General features: G+C 43.4%; 1 protein-coding gene across 5 annotated transcripts in view; it reads right to left on the reverse strand.

Moving 5' to 3' along the window:
• ECPAS (Ecm29 proteasome adaptor and scaffold) overlaps positions 1-19,578 on the reverse strand; it is a 76,522-nt gene that overhangs the window by 26,522 nt on the left and 30,422 nt on the right. For all 5 annotated transcript variants that reach the window (XM_081176056.1, XM_081176054.1, XM_081176055.1 and 2 more), the window contains 17 exons: positions 17,229-17,401; positions 16,715-16,816; positions 16,017-16,140; positions 15,012-15,157; positions 14,519-14,573; positions 12,071-12,185; positions 9,827-9,895; positions 9,143-9,260; positions 7,256-7,423; positions 6,920-6,999; positions 6,389-6,494; positions 4,214-4,261; positions 3,276-3,397; positions 2,872-3,022; positions 2,287-2,352; positions 1,530-1,619; positions 270-336 (listed from right to left, as the gene is read on the reverse strand). In XM_081176056.1, coding sequence (XP_081032182.1) covers positions 270-336; positions 1,530-1,619; positions 2,287-2,352; positions 2,872-3,022; positions 3,276-3,397; positions 4,214-4,261; positions 6,389-6,494; positions 6,920-6,999; positions 7,256-7,423; positions 9,143-9,260; positions 9,827-9,895; positions 12,071-12,185; positions 14,519-14,573; positions 15,012-15,157; positions 16,017-16,140; positions 16,715-16,816; positions 17,229-17,401 — 1,800 coding nt within the window. The remainder of the gene's footprint in view (positions 1-269; positions 337-1,529; positions 1,620-2,286; positions 2,353-2,871; positions 3,023-3,275; positions 3,398-4,213; positions 4,262-6,388; positions 6,495-6,919; positions 7,000-7,255; positions 7,424-9,142; positions 9,261-9,826; positions 9,896-12,070; positions 12,186-14,518; positions 14,574-15,011; positions 15,158-16,016; positions 16,141-16,714; positions 16,817-17,228; positions 17,402-19,578) is intronic.

Raw genomic sequence — 19,578 nt, forward strand, 5'->3', positions numbered from 1 at the left:
AGGGGCGCATCGGCTATATGCTACCTTCATCTTATGTCTGGGCTGAGGTGTGAGATATTATTATTTAAAATGATGATGACGATGATGCCAAGCCCTTAGCTGAGCAATCTGAGAGTTGCCCACTATCCCAACCTAAACGCCATCTTTGTTAAAACCAGATTATTCAAGAACAGATAATTAGGTGTGTATTATAATTAGGAAATGTGCTTCTCGCTAGAGACAAGGAATACAGAAAACAACCAAAGTGTAAGGTGGGGAGGGACACCCACCTGAATACGGCGTCAGGTCTTGAGGGCACTGAGTGGTCAGTGATACAATTACACTAGCACAACCGCCCTGAAAATATGGAAAAGTGAAATACAGTTATGAGCTTACTCTGCTGGGCGAGATACAGGTTTTGCAAGCCTATGCACATTTACCAGACATGTAAACCTGATATGCATTTTAATATTTACCTTCAGCTTAGAATGCATACTTTTAACTCTTGGTTTTCATTCATTTTGCTTTTTTTTTATAAAAAAAACCCTTGGTTTGAAGTCTATTTTCATCGACAATTTTAACATACATATTATATTCTTTGCAGTAAGTGGTAAGTAAAATGTTGTTAAATAAATAAATGAATTGCTTTGAAATAAGCCCCACTGAACTCATCAGAACATATTTTGAAATAAATATGCCTAGGATCGGTCTGACAGTCATTCATTGTCAGGCTTCAGAGAATCAGATCCCTCCCCCAGCGGCAGTAATTAAGCAGATCAAATGAAAGGAGCGTTCTTACCAGGTAAGTTCTTTAATAATCACAGCGAGAGACAACGGAATGCCTATCTCTCAAAAAAATGGTGTTGCTCCCAGTAAAGGTTGTCCCCATTAATCTACGTCACTCCTACATCGGGTAATCTGAGCTTGTTGCCGTTGCACTTTCTGATCTATCACTTTCCAAGCCCTTCTAGTCTTAGGTGAAGGGGGGTCAGGAATACTGTCCAAGGAGACTGAATCTGCCAGCTGTCTCTCTCTTGGTGTTTCCTCTTCTAGCTGTTCCTCACCCAGTATTTCCCAGCCCCCCCCCCCGGGCTATTCCCCTCTGCAAACCACTGTCCTAAATCAATACTGTCCTCCTGCCCTTAGAAAGGTTCAGAAAAAGGAGGGGTGGCTCCCACCATTCTTCCTCAGTCCAGTCCCTGACATTCATTCTATTGGTACTTGCAGTTTCTATATTCACCCTAGGTACCTGAAACTTTGGGGAATCTATGCACAATGGAGGAGCTGGATTGCACCCATTCTCTCTCTCTCTCTCTCACACACACACACACACACACACGTACATGTGTGTGTGCCTTTTCATTACCACTAAGCCTGCCTCACATTGACAGTTGCCGCCCCACCTGAGGGCTCAGCTCCTCATCATATCTTAAAATCAAACGATCACAGAGCTATATGGCAGACCCAATACATATTTTCCTAGCCACTTAGTCTGTGCTTTCCCATCTCTGTCCTCCTTGCAAAACAGCCTCCTAGAGAAATAATTATACCTTGGTGCCGACGCCTAGTCCACTTCTAGTCAGTTCGCACAGCCTGGGAACCAATTCACCCAGAACAGAAACATCCAAATACTGTAAGCACTATAGAAAGTAAAAATCAAAAGGTGAAAATCGAAAGATTGACAAGACTGGTGCCATTAGTAAAGAATGCTGGTGCCATTATTAAAAAATGCTGTTCATAAGCTGCTTGCTAGCGCATCACCAGAAGGCTTAGGGACAATCTAGTTGTGCTATGCTAGACCTGTGATGGGCAACCTGGGTGATAACCGATCACCTGCCGGAGAGCAAAGGGAGAGCTGTGTGCTAAGGAGGGAGACTCAGATCATCAAGGGCCTGGAAACCAAGTTTTATAAGGAATAGCTGAGAGAACTGGGTATGTTTAGCCTGGTACAGAGGAGATATGATAGCCCTCTTCCAACTTCCGCCACATAGAGGATGGAGCAACCTTATTTTCTCCTGCTCCAGAGGCTAGGGCCTGAACTGATGGATTTGTTACAGGAAAGGTAACTCCGACTAATCATCAGGACGATTTTTCTGGCAGTAAGAGTTGTTCCAACAGTGGAACAGACTCCCACAAGTGGTGGTGGGCTCTTCTTCCTTGGGAGGTTTGAAACCAGAGGTTGGAGGGCCATCTGTCATATATGATCGGATCGAGATTTCTGCATTGCCTGGGGGTTGGAAGAGATGACCCCAGGGTCCCTTGCAACTGTCAGATTCTACGATTCTTAAGTGAACACAAGTTACCTACCATGTTGATAGTCTCCATCATGGGGGAGGACTTAGCAGCACTGAGTCTTGCGCTATCCATTGCCGCCTGAAGGACACAGAGAAAAACAAAAAACGTGTATAACCAGAATCTGAAATTAGTAAAGCAGCAAGAGAAAACAGAAGGTGTATATGGTTACTAAGCAAGAAGCAAGAACGGTAATATTAAAAGCGTCTGGAGAGTCAGAGGAACAAAAGTCCCATGAGCAGGAGGAGGATTTAGAAGTATTTGACTGCACTCAAGATTTCACTTGTTTCGTTAACCTGAGATTTATATTTTAACTTGAGGTGGGGAACCTGTGGTCCTCCAGATGTTGAACTCCCAACTCCCATCAGACCCAGCGAGCATGCCCAATGGTGAGAGATGATAGGAATTGTAGTTTTGCAACATCTGGGAGAGGCACAGGTTCAATACCCTTTAAAATTCAAGTGGCATTTTAAAAATAAAATGCATTACAATGTTTAATTCCATTAAATCCACCATCTCATTCCTCCATAGCCGCTAAAGCTTTTAACACATAACCGCTGATGTCCATTTACTTATATATGTGTATTTGCTTGCACTGACCTTTTCCTGCTCCGTAGCACGCAGACTCAAGTAATTGAGGACCTGGGGTTCCAGCACACTCAGAGACTCCAACAAAGCTGGGATGAGCTTGGGTGCGTGTGGCTTGAGCATGGCCCCGGCACTTTTACTGATCTTCACCAAGGTGTTAATGCTATAGCAAAAGGTACGGAGAATAAGGATGGAAGAAAGGCATACCCCCGAAGGCATACTCTTCCATTGTCTCCTGAGACAGACAGATGCCAACAACAACAGTGCAGAAATGTCTTCCCCTAAGTAAGTATATCAATAGATGGGGTTGTCTAGTTCATCTCAGTTAAGAACATATGGAGGCCAGAAGAAAGATTCTTTTGCTGGATATACTCAAGGTATTCAATTGGGGAAAATGGGAAAATGTGAGAACGCACCTGAGAGTCCGCACTTCAGTCACAGTATTCATCATTCCTTTATCAAGCAGGCATGGCAACAGGACAGCTATTGTTCTCTGGCCTGCAGCTCCTTTGGACGGGTCGCACATCTTCACACAAACCTGAAAAGAAAATGAAGACACTCCAGTGTGACCCTCCACAAGCTCTCCTCCTGGAATGAACATGCGTGTTGCTGTGATGAATATAAGAAGCCTCAACCAAGAATACATGGGGTCAGGTTGTGATGGGAGGGGAAATTCTGCAGGTCAGTGGAATGGCTTTGGTCCATGCCTATTCGATTCCCAAAGCCCCCATCTAACAAACTATCTTAAAGTTCTACATAATGCCAAACACCGTTGGTCATTTACCAGGGCCCGCTTTAACGCTCTCCCTTCAGCTCTTCTAGAGGGAAGATACAACAAAATACCGATCGAACAAAGATTATGTCCCTGTAACAGCAACGAAATAGAAACCATTGGGCATGTCATCTTATATTGCCCATTATATCGAGACTCAAGAAAAGAGCTGATCAAGCTGATTCTGAGGAAAATACCTCATAGTACAGATGACACCTATATCAGACACCTCTTAGCTGACAAAGACCCCGAAATCAACAGGCCTGTTGCGAAGTACTGTTACATTGCAACAAGAATAAGACGAGCAATGATGACAGCAACGGAGTTCGAATTGGAAACATCGAAGGAACGATAATAAACAGTAATGACATTTGAACTGAATCCTCAAAACCTTAAAAGTCGAAACCTGGTCATAAACATAAGTACCAATTTTGTGATTTGGCCACATCTCCACTGTTATCTGTAGTACAATAGTACTTATATTGCCAATTTTATTTTATTTTATAAATTGCTTGTTGGTCATTGACCGTATTAAAGATATTTGAATTTGCTTTGGTCCATGCAGATTCAATGAAAATTTACCTTACTTAATGTTTTCAGGGCTAACTCTGCTGCCTTCCGTACAGATTCCTGCAAAAGAAAAAAAAGGGGGGTAGGGGGGAAAGTTTTTGATTTTGAGCTGTTCAATGTAATTTAAGTCACTATGAACCACAGAGGGATTTCATCCTGATGTTTTTGTCCTAACCTGCGTTGCTCATTTTGGGAACCGTATTACCTGAATCAGTATGGGAGATGACCCATAGGGCAAATGTAAGGGCTTGCATGTAGAGTTCAGGTGTTACCGTATTTCTCGCTCTATAAGACGCACCTAGTTTTAGAGAACAAGAAAAAAAATATTCTCTCCCTCTCTGCGCAGCGCCCCTTCAGCAAAGTGGGAGGAAAAATGGAAGGGGCTCCGTTTCTCCTGTTGCTTCCGTTTCTCCTCCCGCTTTGCTGGAGAGGCGCTGAGCAGAGAGGGAGAGAATATTTTTTTTCTTGTTCTCCTCTAAAACTAGGTGCGTTTTAGAAAGCTGTGCAGCGCCTCTCCTGGCTTCAGCGAAAGCTGCGCAGCCTGCATTCTCTCCATAAGACACACACACATTTCCCCTTACTTTTTAGGAGGGGAAAAGTGCGTCTTATAGAGCGAAAAATACAGTAACAACCCTGCTGCACACAGCACAGACAGGTAAGACACAGGCACACTACAGGATCAAGCTCACTAACCATCTATGGTATGAGTACAAAACTTAGATTCAGTAGGGCAGGAGTGAAGAACCTTTTTTTTTGGCCCGAATGTCACATTTCCTCTTGGTCAACTCTATGGGAATCACGCATCAGCAGCAAGGGAAAGTGGGTGTGGCCCCCCACGCAACCCCCCACCCACCCACAATCTTCTCCGGCTCACTCCAGCAATTAGGCTTGAAAAAGAAATCTGGCTGTTTTGCAAGCCTAAATGCTAGAGGGGAATGATCATCCTGGTCTCCCAAGAACCTAGGGAGGAAGTCTTAACTCTTCCCTTTCCAGGAAAATCACATCCTGCCCTCCAGCAACCATTAGGCTGATAGGGGGCAAATTGTATATTCAAGCCAATAGGCTCCCCACCCCAGCCTAATTACAGTGAGCAGAAGTGTTTTTTGGCCTGAAGAGGCAAGTGTCACTGTACATGCCAAGATCATTGCTGTCCCAGCTGTAACCACCATCACAACTAGGCTTGAAAGAAGTTTGCATTGCCTCCAGCAGAATGCCCTTTATACCCTTTGCAAGACTAATTGTGGTGGAGAGGGGAGGAGCGGGGCAGAAACCGGATGCTGCAAGCTGTTAAGCTTCACAGTGGAAAAATTGCAGGCCACTGGTTCCAATGGCAACCTGGGGTGAAGGGTATTTAAAACAGGATGGAAAGGTTTAAGCCCCCTCCCTGCTATATTACCACAACTGATTACGTTTGATGATACTACCCTTATTAATGTACGAAATTAAAAATACAGAGATCAAAATAATAATAATTTATTATTTGTACCCCAACCATCTGACTGGGTTGCCCCAGCCACTCTGGGAGGCTTCCAGCATATTTAAAAACATAGCAAAACATTAAACCTTAAAAGGCTTCCCTATACAGGGCTGCCTTTAGGTGTTTCCTAAATGTTGTATAATTACTCCTTAACATCTAATGAGAGGGCCTTCTACAGTGTGGGTGCCACTACCGAGAAGGCCTTCTGATCTTCTCACTTAATCTGTCCAGGGTAGCTTGACCCTGGCTCTACCTAAAAAAATTAATAAATGTAACTGGAGACAAACCCTATAATAATACGAAGATGCTTCGAAAGTTAAGACGTAAGCTCTGATACATTGTACCCTCAAAACTGTATCCTCAGATAACTAGAAATAGTATGTGCGGTAAATATCCCTGAAAGTGTTGCTTTTATTAAGATTCTTCGTGGTTTTTGTTTTATAGGCCTTGAAAATCACCCAAAATTTGCGCTGGCTGTGTAGTGGAGGGACAGGCCTTGTATGCAACATCACACTATATTCAGGGGAAAGCAAATTCTAACAGCGGATCTGAGTTTGACTGACACCAAGAACCAGCTGGAATTCTCCCAGTGATTCCAGTTGGAAAAAGGAAATGTCCAAGTCCTCAGGAGCAAACTGTTTGTGAAAGCCTGTTTTTATGTCCTGTAGAAACGGAACAATTTATACTAGACACGTAAAAAACTTTAGTACCTTTATGTCATCTTGCACTCTAAAGAGAGTTTCCCATATTTCTGGAAGTTTATGAATAATGTCGTCCAAGGGTCTTCCTCTTAGCAAATCATTCAATGCTAGACAGCTATGGCAAGAGCTTAGTCATTATACTTTATTAACACCAAGTTTCTCAAAACCAATAATATTAAGAAAGAAAGAAAACTTAGAAGGATCGTTTTCCAAACAGTAATGCCTATGAGGAAAAGACCTCTTAATTTCACTGGGGGGGAAATCTCATCTAGCCCCCCAAATCTCTTCAAATATAATTCATTCCTATTTTAAAACTCCCTTCCCTCTACAAAAAGAGGCTTTAGGATAGCAGGTGCATATGTAGTGCTTATGAGTGATGCAAATTTAACAGCAAATTCCTTTATTCCTCCTGCCTGTTGCTCAGAGATTAAAAAATAAATAAATCACCCAATGCTAGAAATCTACACGTCGAGCCCCGAACCTTCCAAAAGCACGAAACTTTTTATTTACATGGGAACAAATGGTTTCAGAAAGACATACCTGGACTCTCGGATCCGCCACATGTTACTGGTCAAGTTGCTTATTAAATCATCAAGGATTTCTTTCATATATTTGTCCACCTGATCAAATGAAAATGAACTGTAAACATTAACGGCTTCCCTGTATCCAGAAATGCTTTTTCCTGTACTATGCACAGCATGCGTGTGTGCGCACGCATCTAGCAAAGTGTGCCTTATCTGACCTCGTCACGGACTATTTTCCTAGCATCTTGCCCGTTTAAAAGAATATCCAGCTATCTAAAACTCTTTTACATGTTATGAGCTGCCAGAACCATCACAAAAATACGGGGATAGAGAATGGCTTTCTGTTACTTACTGCAGATTTGTCTGTCACAAGCGCATTCCAAATGCTGGTCATAGCCTGCCGGATCCCTAGATTGGGGTCAAACTGGTAGCGATAGAGACGAGGAAGAAGCTGGGGGAGAAAAGGGGCGAGCTGTTCCCCAGCTTTGGTTGCGATCACATTAAAACCGAAAGCAGCTCCCTGAGAAAACAAAAAAGTACGGTTAAAGCCAATAACTTAAAAACCTCCATCTTAATAATACTAATGCTACGACCAACTGTAATTTTTATGTTGCTCCCCACCCATCTGGTTACGTTGCCCAGCCACTCTGGGCAGCTCCCAACAGATTAAAAACACAATAAAACATCAAACATTAAAAACTTCCCTAAACAGGGCTGCCTTCTGATGTCTTCTAAAAGTCAGATAGTTGTTCATTTCCCTGACATCTGAAGGGAGGGCATTCCACAGGGCGGGCGCCACCACCGAGAAGGCCCTCTGCCTGGTTCCCTGTAGCCTCACTTCTCGCAGTGAGGGAACCGCCAGAAGGCCCTCAGAGCTGGACCTCAGTGTCCAGGCTGAACAATGGGGGTGGAGATGCTCCTTCAGGTATACTGGGCCGAGGCCAGTATTAAATAGTATTTACTTTATGTTTCATTTTTAATTTTCTTTAATGTGATGAATTACTGAAAATATTTATATAAAGTTAACATCTTACATTAAAAACCTGACAGTACCAAACTATCAAAGGCTTTTCACCAAAGCCAGACTAAACGTCTTTCCTTCTGCAGTGTTGGATGGCAGGTTGAGAGGAGTTCCCTACCAGGACAGACTTTGCTCATGTGCTTGATTCCATAAAACATATTTTGTTGCACTGTGCAAAATATGAGCAAGCCAGGGCTGAACTGATATTACCCTTGCTGGTACCTTTCCCAAGAAAATCAGAGGCTCACTATGTCAGGTTCCTATTGGAAGACCGGACAAATGCTAGAACATTAGCAGCGGCAAAGTTTTTATCGGTGGTTGCAAGAACCAATGATCCCTATATTCTGAACAAAATGCTTGTTTAACCTGGAGGTAGGCTGTATGGTAGGTCCGTATAGTTAAAGCCATGGTTTTCCCAGTAGTGATGTATGGAAGTGAGAGCTGGACCATAAAGAAGGCTGATCGCCGCAGAATTGATGCTTTTGAATTATGGTGCTGGGGGAGACTCTTGAGAGTCCCATGGACTGCAAGAAGATCAAACCTATCCATTCTGAAGGAAATCAGCCCTGAGTGCTCACTGGAAGGACAGATCGTGAAGCTGAGGCTCCAATACTTTGGCCACCTCATGAGAAGAGAAGACTCCCTGGAAAATACCCTGATGTTGGGAAATATGGAGGGCACAAGGAGAAGGGGACGACAGAGGACAAGATGGCTGGACAGTGTTCTTGAAGCTACAAACATGAGTCTGACCAAACTGCGAGAGGCAGTGGAAGACAGGCGTGCCTGGCGTGCTCTGGTCCATGGGGTCACGAAGAGTCGGACACGACTAAACGACTAAACAACAACACTAGCCACAATGGCTATGTTATACCTCCACTGTCAGAGGCAGTATGCCTCTGAATACCAATTACTGGAAATCACAAATGGGTGTAATGCTGCTGAGCCCTTGTCCTGCTTTTGAGCTTCCCATAGGCACCTGGTTGGCTGCTGAGAACCGGATTCTGGGCTAGAAGAGCCACTAGTCTCATCCAGCAGAAAGTCTTCTTATGTTCTTATCCCTTCTAATTTTTTTAAGATTCTGCAATGCTGGGTTTCAGGTCACAGTTCAAAAAAGGGGAACAACTTCCTACAGCATGACCCGGAATGTGCACCTTATTACAGGCTTTTGTTTCGTCCCGTTCCACCGTTCACACTTTAAGTAGCCTTAAATGCAATTACCTTCCGAGAGTTCCACATTGCATGGTGATTGGCCAAATTCATGAACTTGTACACCAAGTCCGGCTGGTTGAGGTCGCTAGCGAGCGAACAAAGCTCCTGGTAAGTAGAAAGACCCTGGCTTGGGAAAACAGGAATGAAAAATTAATGCCGCTTTAAAAAAAACAACAACCCAAAAACCCCTCCACTTGGAAAAATTACAAGGAAATGGGACTTTTATGTTGTTGAAATCGCATCCTGGGCGTTGATTTAAATAACAGCTATTGGACAGTAGAATACTTTTTCAAAACTCTTAAATGGGAAAACTTCCCGATAAAACTGAATGAGGAAACCAACACCTTCAGATTTAGTGTATTCATCGTTCTAGAGCAGGAGTCAGCAAACTTTTTCAGCAGGGGGCCGATCCACTGCCCCTCAGACCTTGTGGGGGGCTGGACTATATATTGGGGGGGGGGGTGAATGAATTCCTATGCCCCACAAATAACCCAGAGATGCTTGTTAAATAAAAGGACACATTCTACTCATGTAAAAACATGCTGATTCCCGGACCATCCGTGGGCTGGATTTAGAAGGCTCCTGGGCCTTCGTTTGCCTACCCATGTTCTAGAGAAAGAAGCGGGGGGGGGGGCGCACACCCAAGGAAGCCTTTTTCAGAGTCCAAACATTGCAATTAGTCAATGAGCTTACCCATCTGGAGTCTTGCCGAGGCCTGATCCCTGGAACATCACTGTCTCCCCAGTCACTTCATGCCTGGCTCTGGAAAAAAAGTATGCTTTTATAGTAAAAACAAAACAAAAAACAAACCCTAAAAGATAAGAGAACTATTCAAGTGTTTGAAATCCATCACGTGATGAAGAAGCAAATAGGAGTGAGCACATCAGCTCTTCCGCTCCCATTCCCATCGCTCTCCATAAAGTGTGTGGGGGGGGTCACTTTGGCAGTGGGATGCAGGTCTAGTCAACACATGCAAATCCCCTGCCTGATTCAGAACCTGGTTTTCCAAGGTTCCAAATTCCACAGGAAGCTTGCAGGGTTAAAAACCCCCTGCTTCAGAAGTTATTCTTCCTACTTGTGGAGGATGATGTGCGATAGCAAGGGCAGGGACTGTGTACCCAGCCATGAACACCCCCCGTTATGTTAGCTGCTTAGAAAACCTGAACAGGGCTACGGACCACATAGGACTCTTGGTACCAGCAAAATAGTACCAGCTCTGAGCATACAAAAGAACCTATCAACTGCTGCTCGTATTTTGTTAGCTAAAAAGTGGGAAACCCAAGAATTACCAACGATAGAAGAATGGCAGATGAAGATGATGGATTTTTTGGAGCTAGCCGACCTAACCGGAAGAGTCCGCGACCAGAAGGAGGAGGAGTATCAGGAAGAGTGGATTAAATTTAATGATTACTTAGTTAAATATGTTAAGTTAAATTAACTGAAAACACCTTGCAGATACTTAATTGGCTTAGGATTTTATTTATGTTAAGTGATGAATTAATATGTTTAATTTCATAAAGTGAAGATTTAAGGATGTTAATGTTTAAGTTAAATTTTATAAGAATTGTGCCTTGGGAAACCGTTAAAAGGATATGCAATGAAATTCAACCAAGGGGAAGCGGTGAAGTCACTTAACAAAGTTAGTAAGTTTAATTTTCAATAAGGCTATGATTTATGTTTGTTTGTCTTATGTGTTTGTTTGTTTGTTTATAATATTGTGAAAACCAATAAAATTGTTTTGGAAAAATCACACAAAAGAACCTATCATGAAAGCAGGCATATATAATGGACAATAGATCACATTCGCTTTCAAGGACTCCACTCCACTTTCATCTGTCAGGTAGAGTGAAGGAGTGCACTCACCTGACAAAATTAGGAAGGAAGATGAGGGTAAAAAAAAAAAAGGAAGGAAGATGAGGGTAAAAAACTAATGCACCCCGCATCTGTGAGTCCCCTCTCTCATGTCACAGATTGTGTACACAAGACAGTTTCAAAAATGCTTAAAAGTCTGTTTGTCTGACAACCCGCCCCCCCAACCTGCTCACAGGTCCTTGTATGATCAGTGGAAACAGTTGGCCCTGGCAAGTATCAACCACTCTCAATTCCAACCTGATAATTGCCACCTGCCTAGATTTTAACTTGTCTGAATTAATTTTAAGATGTATTTTAATTAATTGATGTCTGTTTTTATGCATATTGTGTTGTTTTTAAGTTAGCTGCTGTGAGCCCAGCCACGGCTGGGGAGGGCGGGATACAAATTATTATTATTATTGTTGTTGTTATTATTATTCTGCCCCACCTGATTGGCAGTATTTTAGTTATTCTGATAAGACTTGGGTCTGCAGCATGTACATTGAATACACCAACTTGTACAAATGTTGTAAATGAGCTCATAATCACGCCACTGCCAGGATAGAGGGAGCTACAAGGTCATTCAGTCCTGACCTCTACACCCAGACCAGAATTTTCACCTTTAGGATTGGGCCACCGTGCAAAAAGGTTTTACACCAAGGAAGCCCACATTCAATCCAAATTGCAGTCTCTATTAAGCATGTGGTGGATAACCAGCATGTCCCAAACATACCTGGGGATTTAAGTGAAATATTTCACACTCGTGATTCACAAATGGTTCCCCCCCCCCCTTTAGCAAATACAGCAAATGTAGGCAAAGGGGCTTCAGGTCTTCCTTTCAAAGACACCAGCTAGCACCCTATCTGTGGCTGGTATTCAACCATGTTTTACTCAGTGTAATCCTTTTGAAATTAATGGACCTAGCTTAATCAAGTTACTTAATTTCAATGGGTCTTACTCTAAGTAAAACTTACTGGAATACCACTCTTTATATTTAAGTCCCTTATTTTCAAAGCTTTGTCTCTTAAACCACACTCTCCTCTTCTCTGACACGGTTTCCACACACAACGAGGTGCAAACAAGTACCTTCTCCCAGTCATAAGAGTTTCCACAAGAGTAGTAACCAGCTCCTGCTGGTCTTGCTCACTCCCAAGCTCATACACCAAACCGAGGCCTTTGGAAGCAACATCTTGACTGAGTTCTTCAAGAAACAGAAAACAAAATCGTATGAATAGGGAATAAGAATTAGAGCTCTAGCAAAATGATGATGACATTAAGATATGCTTCACACTGATAAAAAGTACAGAAGCTCTGTAAACGAGCTGTTTGAAACACCACCACAACCTTGAACTAGCTATCATCGTGAGCCAGAAAATCAGGCTGGACAGTCTGAAGTCCTACAAATTATGGGGAGTCCTCTCTCATGCATAGGAATGTTGCCTTGATGCATGACAATTCCCCACTGTGCTTCTGGAACATGATAGAAGATTGTTGGAAAAAGCCTTTGCACACTTGGATTGCAATTCCAGAATGCCATAGTGCATTCTGGAGGAGAAGGGCATGCACGGTATAAGGCTTTGGGGATAACTACAGAGGGACGCGAGTGGCACTGTGGGTTAAAGCACAGAGCCTAGGACTTGCCGATCAGAAGGTTGGCGGTTCGAATCCCCGCAACGGGGTGAGCTCCCATTGCTCGGTCCCTGCTCCTGCCAACCTAGCAGTTTGAAAGCACGTCAAAGTGCAAGTAGATAAATAGGTACCACTCCGGAGGGAAGGTAAACGGCGTTTCCGTGCGCTGCTCTGGTTCGCCAGAAGCAGCTTAGTCATGCTGGCCACATGACCCAGAAGCTGTACACCGGCTCCCTTGGCCAATAAAGCGAGATGAGCGCCGCAACCCCAGAGTCGGCCACGACTGGATCTAGTGGTCAGGGGTCCCTTTACCCTTTACCTTTACAGTCGTACCTCGGAAGTCGAGTGGAACCCGTTCCAGAAGTCCGTTCGACCTCCCAAATGTTTAGAAACCAAACTGCTGCTTCTGATTGGCTGCAGGAAGCTCCTGCAGCGAATCAAAAGCCGCGGAAACCGCGTCGGAAATTCGGCTTCCAAAGAACGTTCACAAACCGAACAGTCACTTCCGGGTTTGTGGCATTCGGGAGCCAAAACGTCCGAGTACCAAGGCGTTTGGGATCCAAGGTACGACTGTACTGGAGAGGACAGTGCCTTAGGATCTAGGCTGCCAAATGGAGAAAAGCAGGGGGAATGGGAACATTGCATGTCCTGTGGCTGCCTGCTTAGCTTGGTGCAATAGTAGTAAAAACTTTGAGAGTGTTGTTTACTGTGCACAAACTTCTCCCCCTGCCCATTGTTCTGGTCATGGTGGTCAGTTAGAGTCTCTGCTTTACACATTGATCCAACAGAAAGTATCACTTTATCTATCTCACAGCACTAATTTTCTGAAACCAGCATGTCAGTAGCAGTCTATATTTTTAATTTCCACTCTCTGTTTATATTCAGTAGCTGCTTTACTTCACTGCATTGCTAAACGATAAACTTTACTGTTACATGGGATGGAAACAAATATACAAGGCTGCATTTAAGAATAACAGTTTGGATAATGCTTTTCTACTTGTATCAATATTTGTAGCAAAAATAGTAATAAACAAAAATTAGGTTATAATCTGAATTCCAAAAAGGCTATGCTTAAAAAAAAAGCGCCCAATTTTGATAGTCCAGTTTATTTTTTGAACTTATTCTTAAAAGTGCAAAGCCAGCAAAAAGATAAAATGAATGCAACTCTATTCAGTAACAACTCCTATTGAGTTCAATGGAAGATACTCCCAGGTAAACTGTATGCAATTGCTGTTTAACTTGCATTGCGTCAGCTTTTTCCTTCATCGACAATGCCTGATGATGGTTTCCATTTCTAATGGAGAACAGCAGGTTTTTAATCAAGAGGCAAGACTGTGTAAGAACTGGTAGGGCCTCCCCACAGAGTCCTATCTGGAGCCCTCACTGCTATAATTCAGTAAGATTTTTCCCCCCAGGGTTTTAAGAAGCACTATTGTTTGCCTTATTGTTACTGGTTCCTTGCAGCTGCAAGTTTTGCCTGCTGTTGCTGGAGGATGGATGCTCAATAACCATCTCTTCCTGCCTTTGTGAACCCAACAAAACAAAATGGAGGTAGGGAGATGGCAAAGCACTCCTATCAAACAAACAAAAATCAGGCAAAACCACAGCCAGCCCACTGCTGCCCAAGGCAAGGCAAGGCAAGGCAAGAAAAGAAAACAAGACAAAACAAAACAAAACAGTAGGAGAGCCTTGACAGCGCCAAGGAGAATGTCAGTGTCTGTTGGCACTGGGCTGATATGGGCACCATGTTCGGGACCCTAATGTTAGTCTGTATGATTCATTTTATAGGGTTTCTAAAACTGCAATGTTATTTTTTTCTTACTACTTTGTTAGCCACCCTGGTGTCGTGCTGGAGATGTGCAAAACAAACCATGTAAAGAGGAAAGCAAGTAGAATTCTACTTACCGTCACTGTCAGATAGAGTAGTCACAAATGCAGTTTGGATTTCTTTGAGGTGAGACTGCAAAAGAAGAGGGGGGGGAGGCAGCTTGTTTCTCACATTCTGAGACTCTTCCTACTAGAGTGTCTGAAAAAGTCTCCCATTAAAATAAAGAAGAATAAAACCTGTGCCCAATAACCCATCTGCACATTGGGGCGGGGGGAGGACTAGATCACAGGGCAGGAAATTCCAAGGCTGCGTATGAACTCGGTGCAGCCTGGTTTGCAGGAAACAAAGGTTCATTCCCCATGTTAACGTGTTGCCTTCTATGAAGGAAACATCTGAGCCTACGCAGTTGCCCTGCACCATGGTTTGGGTTACCATGACATGCAAACCAGGCCAATGAGAAAAGAGAGAACAAAAGATTGACAAAACCAAACAGAGGGGAAAAAGAAAGAAAGAAAGAAAGAAAGAAAGAAAGAAAGAAAGAAAAAAGGGAAATTTGCTTTGTCTTTATACCTTAATTTCTTTGTGGGTGCTGAGCTTCTTCACCAGTGATAAAAGCCAGATGCAGGATGCTTGTCTTATGTGAGGGTTGGGGCTGACAATGTGCTTATTCAAAATGACATCCAAGACCCAGGGAACCACATCGTTAACTTTCACATCTATTTTAATTAAACGAACAGAGAAGGGGAGAGAAGTTTATTCCAAACAAAAGAATTTGGGGGAAAACAAACTGGTCCATCGGCTAGCATTTAATGTTTTAAAATTAGAAGTTCAGCATTTTGGCCCTTAATGGACTTTTCTCCAACTTCAGGTAACCTCCTGTAGGCTTGTGCTTAGGAAAATCTGCAACATACACTATATATGGTTAGAGTGGGATCTAAATCATGACTTTGGTGGGTCAATGTTCTTGGCTTAAGGCCTCACTGAGGTACATTCAGCATCAAGCGAGAATTCAAAAGGACTAAACTCAGAATAAAATGCAGAGACAAAAAGGCTCAACACAAATTAGGAAAACCAGGTATGTTTAACTGCAGGTGCTTTTCTCCTATCAATTATGAACTAAAGATATTACAGTGGTACCTCAGGTTACAGACGCTTTAGGTTATGCGTTCTCGGGTCGCGCACCACGCCAAACCCAGAAGTACCGGAACGGGTTACTTCCGGGTTTCGGCGCTCACGCATGCACAGAAGCACTAAATTGCGCTTTGCGCATACACAGAAGCGCCGAATTGCAACCCAAGCATGCGCAGCGCCGTGGGTTGCAAACATGCCTCCCGCATGGATCACGTTCGCAACCCGAGATTCCACTGTACATCCTATTATAAGGCTAAGGGGCTGGAGAAAGGCTTAATTCCAGGTGGCTATTAAGCATTTGAGTATGAAGCCAGCATCTGAAGGGAAGGGGGAGAGAAACTAAACAGAAGAGATTAGTTTCCACTGATACTGGTCTGGCACTGCACTGATGAAAAGGGGGATAAAGGACTGCATACACAAGTAGTCATTTATCCCCAAACCTACCAGCTGGAGGAGTATATTCTTCTTCAGCTACCATCCATGCATCCCGGGCAGCTACAGAGCTAGTTCCTATCGCAGCACTGGTAATAGCTTCACCAACAGTAAACTGCAGTTCAATTTGCTTGGCCTGAGAAACACACACACACAAAACAGGAATTACATTTCAACTTGCTCAGTTCTCCATTGGCAACATGAAAGTTCTGACTATTCTAGAGAGCAAAGGGAGGCGTGCCTTTTTTGCTGAACTGCTCTGAAGGATCTGCCAACTCATTCCTGTGTTCGGGTGCTGACACTCTAACTTCTAAGTGACTGAAAATGTCACAAAACATGCCACTCAAAGGGTGAGGCAGAAGAAGGTGGAGCCCGCTTATATAAGGTGCAGGGGCCAGGAACCATGCGAAATGGTCGTCGACTCCCATTAGATGTCAAGGAAACAAACAACTATCTGACTTTTAGAGACATCTGAAGGCAACCATGTTTAGGGAAGTTTTTAATGTTTGATGTTTTATCGTGCTTTTAATATTTTGTTGTATTATTATTATTCAAAATCTACAAATACGAAAGCAAGCCTGCTACACCAACTTATCTAAAAAAAGGAATAAAATTTAAGATGCTAAAGCATACGCCTTTGAAAGTGTGACACAAATAACTAAATACCAATTTTAACCCTTCATATTTAATGTATAGCATTAGAGCATTACCTCTACAGAATCCATCAACCCTTGTAAGAGTAGCTTCTGGTGGGGGAAGTTTCCATCCCCTACTGGAAAGTAACCCAGCGTTTGTATAGCTCGTTCCTTCATCTAAAAGAAATTAAAGGAATTTTATAAAAACACCTGTCCATGTATATAGGCGGGAAGACAAAACTCCTAACCTCAGAAGTACATCAAGCTAGCTGAATGATCACAAACGCTGCACAAAACATTGAGTCCTGTGCAAATACTGTAAGATGCATGAAAAGCCAACAGAAATGTGTGTTTGCCATGAGTGGTACAATTTGCCTACCCAAAAGATTATTCTAAATCCATGCTCAACTGATTTGCTCTCAATAAAAATAACAACATAACCCCCCCCCCCCACTTTTTCTTTGGACAATAAGTTTTATAAAAATCAGTCTTTTATCCATAAGAAGATGGGCTTTATTTTTCTGCCTCAAATGAGTAAACCTATAAACACACATGCATAAAGAAACAATGAACCGTTGCAAAACATTACCTTATTAGTTTCCTTGCCTGAGGGAATTCTGGCTAGCAAACTTTCAACAAGATGAAGCTTTGTAAATCCAGTCCCTTCATTCGGGATGGGCAGAGGCGCATTCCTGCCTATTTCCCCCAGTGCTGTACAAGCAGCTACTGCCAAGAGGGGTGAGGTACTATCCAGAAAAGAACCTAAAATAAAAACAAACAGGACTGAATTTCTCCTTTAAAAAGACGATAATTCAAAAATTTAAGGAGGCCTAAAAGACAGTAAGACTTCCAGTCTTCTCCAATAGGTATCATCAAGAACGAAGTCAAAATATTCGCCTGGTACAGGCACCCCCAAACTTGGCCCTCCAGATGTTTTGGGACTACAACTCCCATCATCCCTAGCTAACAGGACCAGTGGTCAGGGATGATGGGAACTGTAGTCCCAAAACTTCTGGAGGGCAGAGTTTGGGGGTGCCTGGTCTGGAATCACAGAACTGTAGAGCTGGAAGGAACTACAAGGGTCATCTAGTCCAAGCCCCTGCAATGCAGCAATCACAGCTAAAGAATCTCCAACCTCTGCTTAAAAACCTCCAAAGAAACGAAAGTCAACATGTTCCGAGGGAGTCTGCTCCACTGTCAAACAACTCTTACTATCAGAAAGTTCTTCCTCATGTTTAGTCAGAATCTCCAAAACTGAAGTAACAGTGTATGCATAAAAAGAATATTGCATCTACAGTGCTTGAGTCGCTTCTTTATCTAATAATAATAATCTTTATTTATACCCCACTCTCCCCAGCCAAGGCCGGGTTCAGGGCTGCTAACAAGCAATAATAAAAACAAGTTGAATGAATACAACTTAAAAACAAGATTAAAATACAACATTAAAATATTGAAACATTAAAATATAAAAAATGCAGCCTCATCAGAGGAGAAAGGAAAAAGAAAAAAAAAAGAAGAAAGAGGGGGAGGGAATCAAATTGGCTCCAAGCCAAAGGCCAGGCGGAACAACTCTGTCTTACAGGCCCTGCGGAAAGAAATCAGATCCTGCAGGGCCCTGGTCTCATGAGGCAGACCGGAGCCAGTGTTGAAAAGGCCCTGGCTCTGGTTGAAGCTAATCTAACTTCCTTAGGGCCCGGGACCACTAGGGTGTTGCTATTTATGGACCCTGAGGCTCTCCGTGGGGCATACCGGGATCTAGTATCTCAGATCACAGAAGGCTAATTTCTGTATTCATGGGACCACTCCATTTATATTTTAAGGGTACAGGCCTTCCCCCCACTTACGTGGGGGTTACATTCTGGGGCCCCACACGTGTAAGTGAAATTGCATAAAGTGGAGAGCACCAATTAGTTCGCCATTGTAGCCACAGATAATGAGCACCGTCATAGTCTCACGTCTAGAAAAATAATGATACATTTCTAATTTCTAGAATTCTTCCAACTGGAATTGTTTATGTGGATATCTTGGTTGCAACTGGAGAAACCTTGGTTCTAGTTTGCACCGCACGCTAAGCCAAACCATAACTGAGCATGGATGCACAGGGAGGTAGGTTCTGGGAGAGAAGATCCACAGTCTCTTTGCTCCTCCTCAGTTTTGCTGCTGTGCTCTACTGAGCTAAACCGCAGTTTGGCTTTGTGTGCTGTCCAAATCCAGGCTTGAGGTTTAGCTCACGGCTGTAAACCATAGGACATATAAAGCTCATGGTTAGCCTGGAGAAAGCTACATGAAAAGCCCAAATTCAGATGACATATTAAGCCAAACTATGGCTTGGTTCGGGACGCGGGTGGTGCTGTGGGTTAAACCACAGAGCCTAGGACTTGCCGATCAGAAGGTCGCGATTCGAAACCCCGCGACGGGGTGAGCTCCTGTTGCTCGGTCCCTGCTCCTGGCAACCTAGCAGTTAGAAAGCACATCAGAGTGCAAGTAGATAAATAGGTACCGCTCCGGCGGGAAGGTAAACGGCATTTCCGTGCACTGCTCTGGCTCACCAGAAGCAGCTTAGTCATGCTGGCCACATGACCCAGAAGCTGTACGCCAGCTCCCTTGGCCAATAAAGCGAGATGAGTGCTGCAACTCCAGAGTCGGCCACGATTGGACCTAATGGTCAGGGGTCCCTTTACCTTTAATGGCTTAGTTCAGGGCAGCAGCAGAATAACTGGGGAAAGATGAAGTTCCAGCAGGTTCATACAACTGTATGGTATGGTTTAGTGCAATGTGCAAACCAGGCAACACAAAACATCTCATCTTATGAATTGATGCCAAAGCAACAAACAAAACATAGTGCCCATTCCTAAGTAGTGGGTTTAAGATTACTAACGTGTACTGAGAGCTTTGTAGCAGAGCCCCCTGTTTGTCCGCACAGTGTGGATTAGAGAAAT

This window comes from Podarcis bocagei, assembly GCF_964188305.1.
Source record: "Podarcis bocagei genome assembly, chromosome: 17".
NCBI lineage: Eukaryota > Metazoa > Chordata > Lepidosauria > Squamata > Lacertidae > Podarcis > Podarcis bocagei.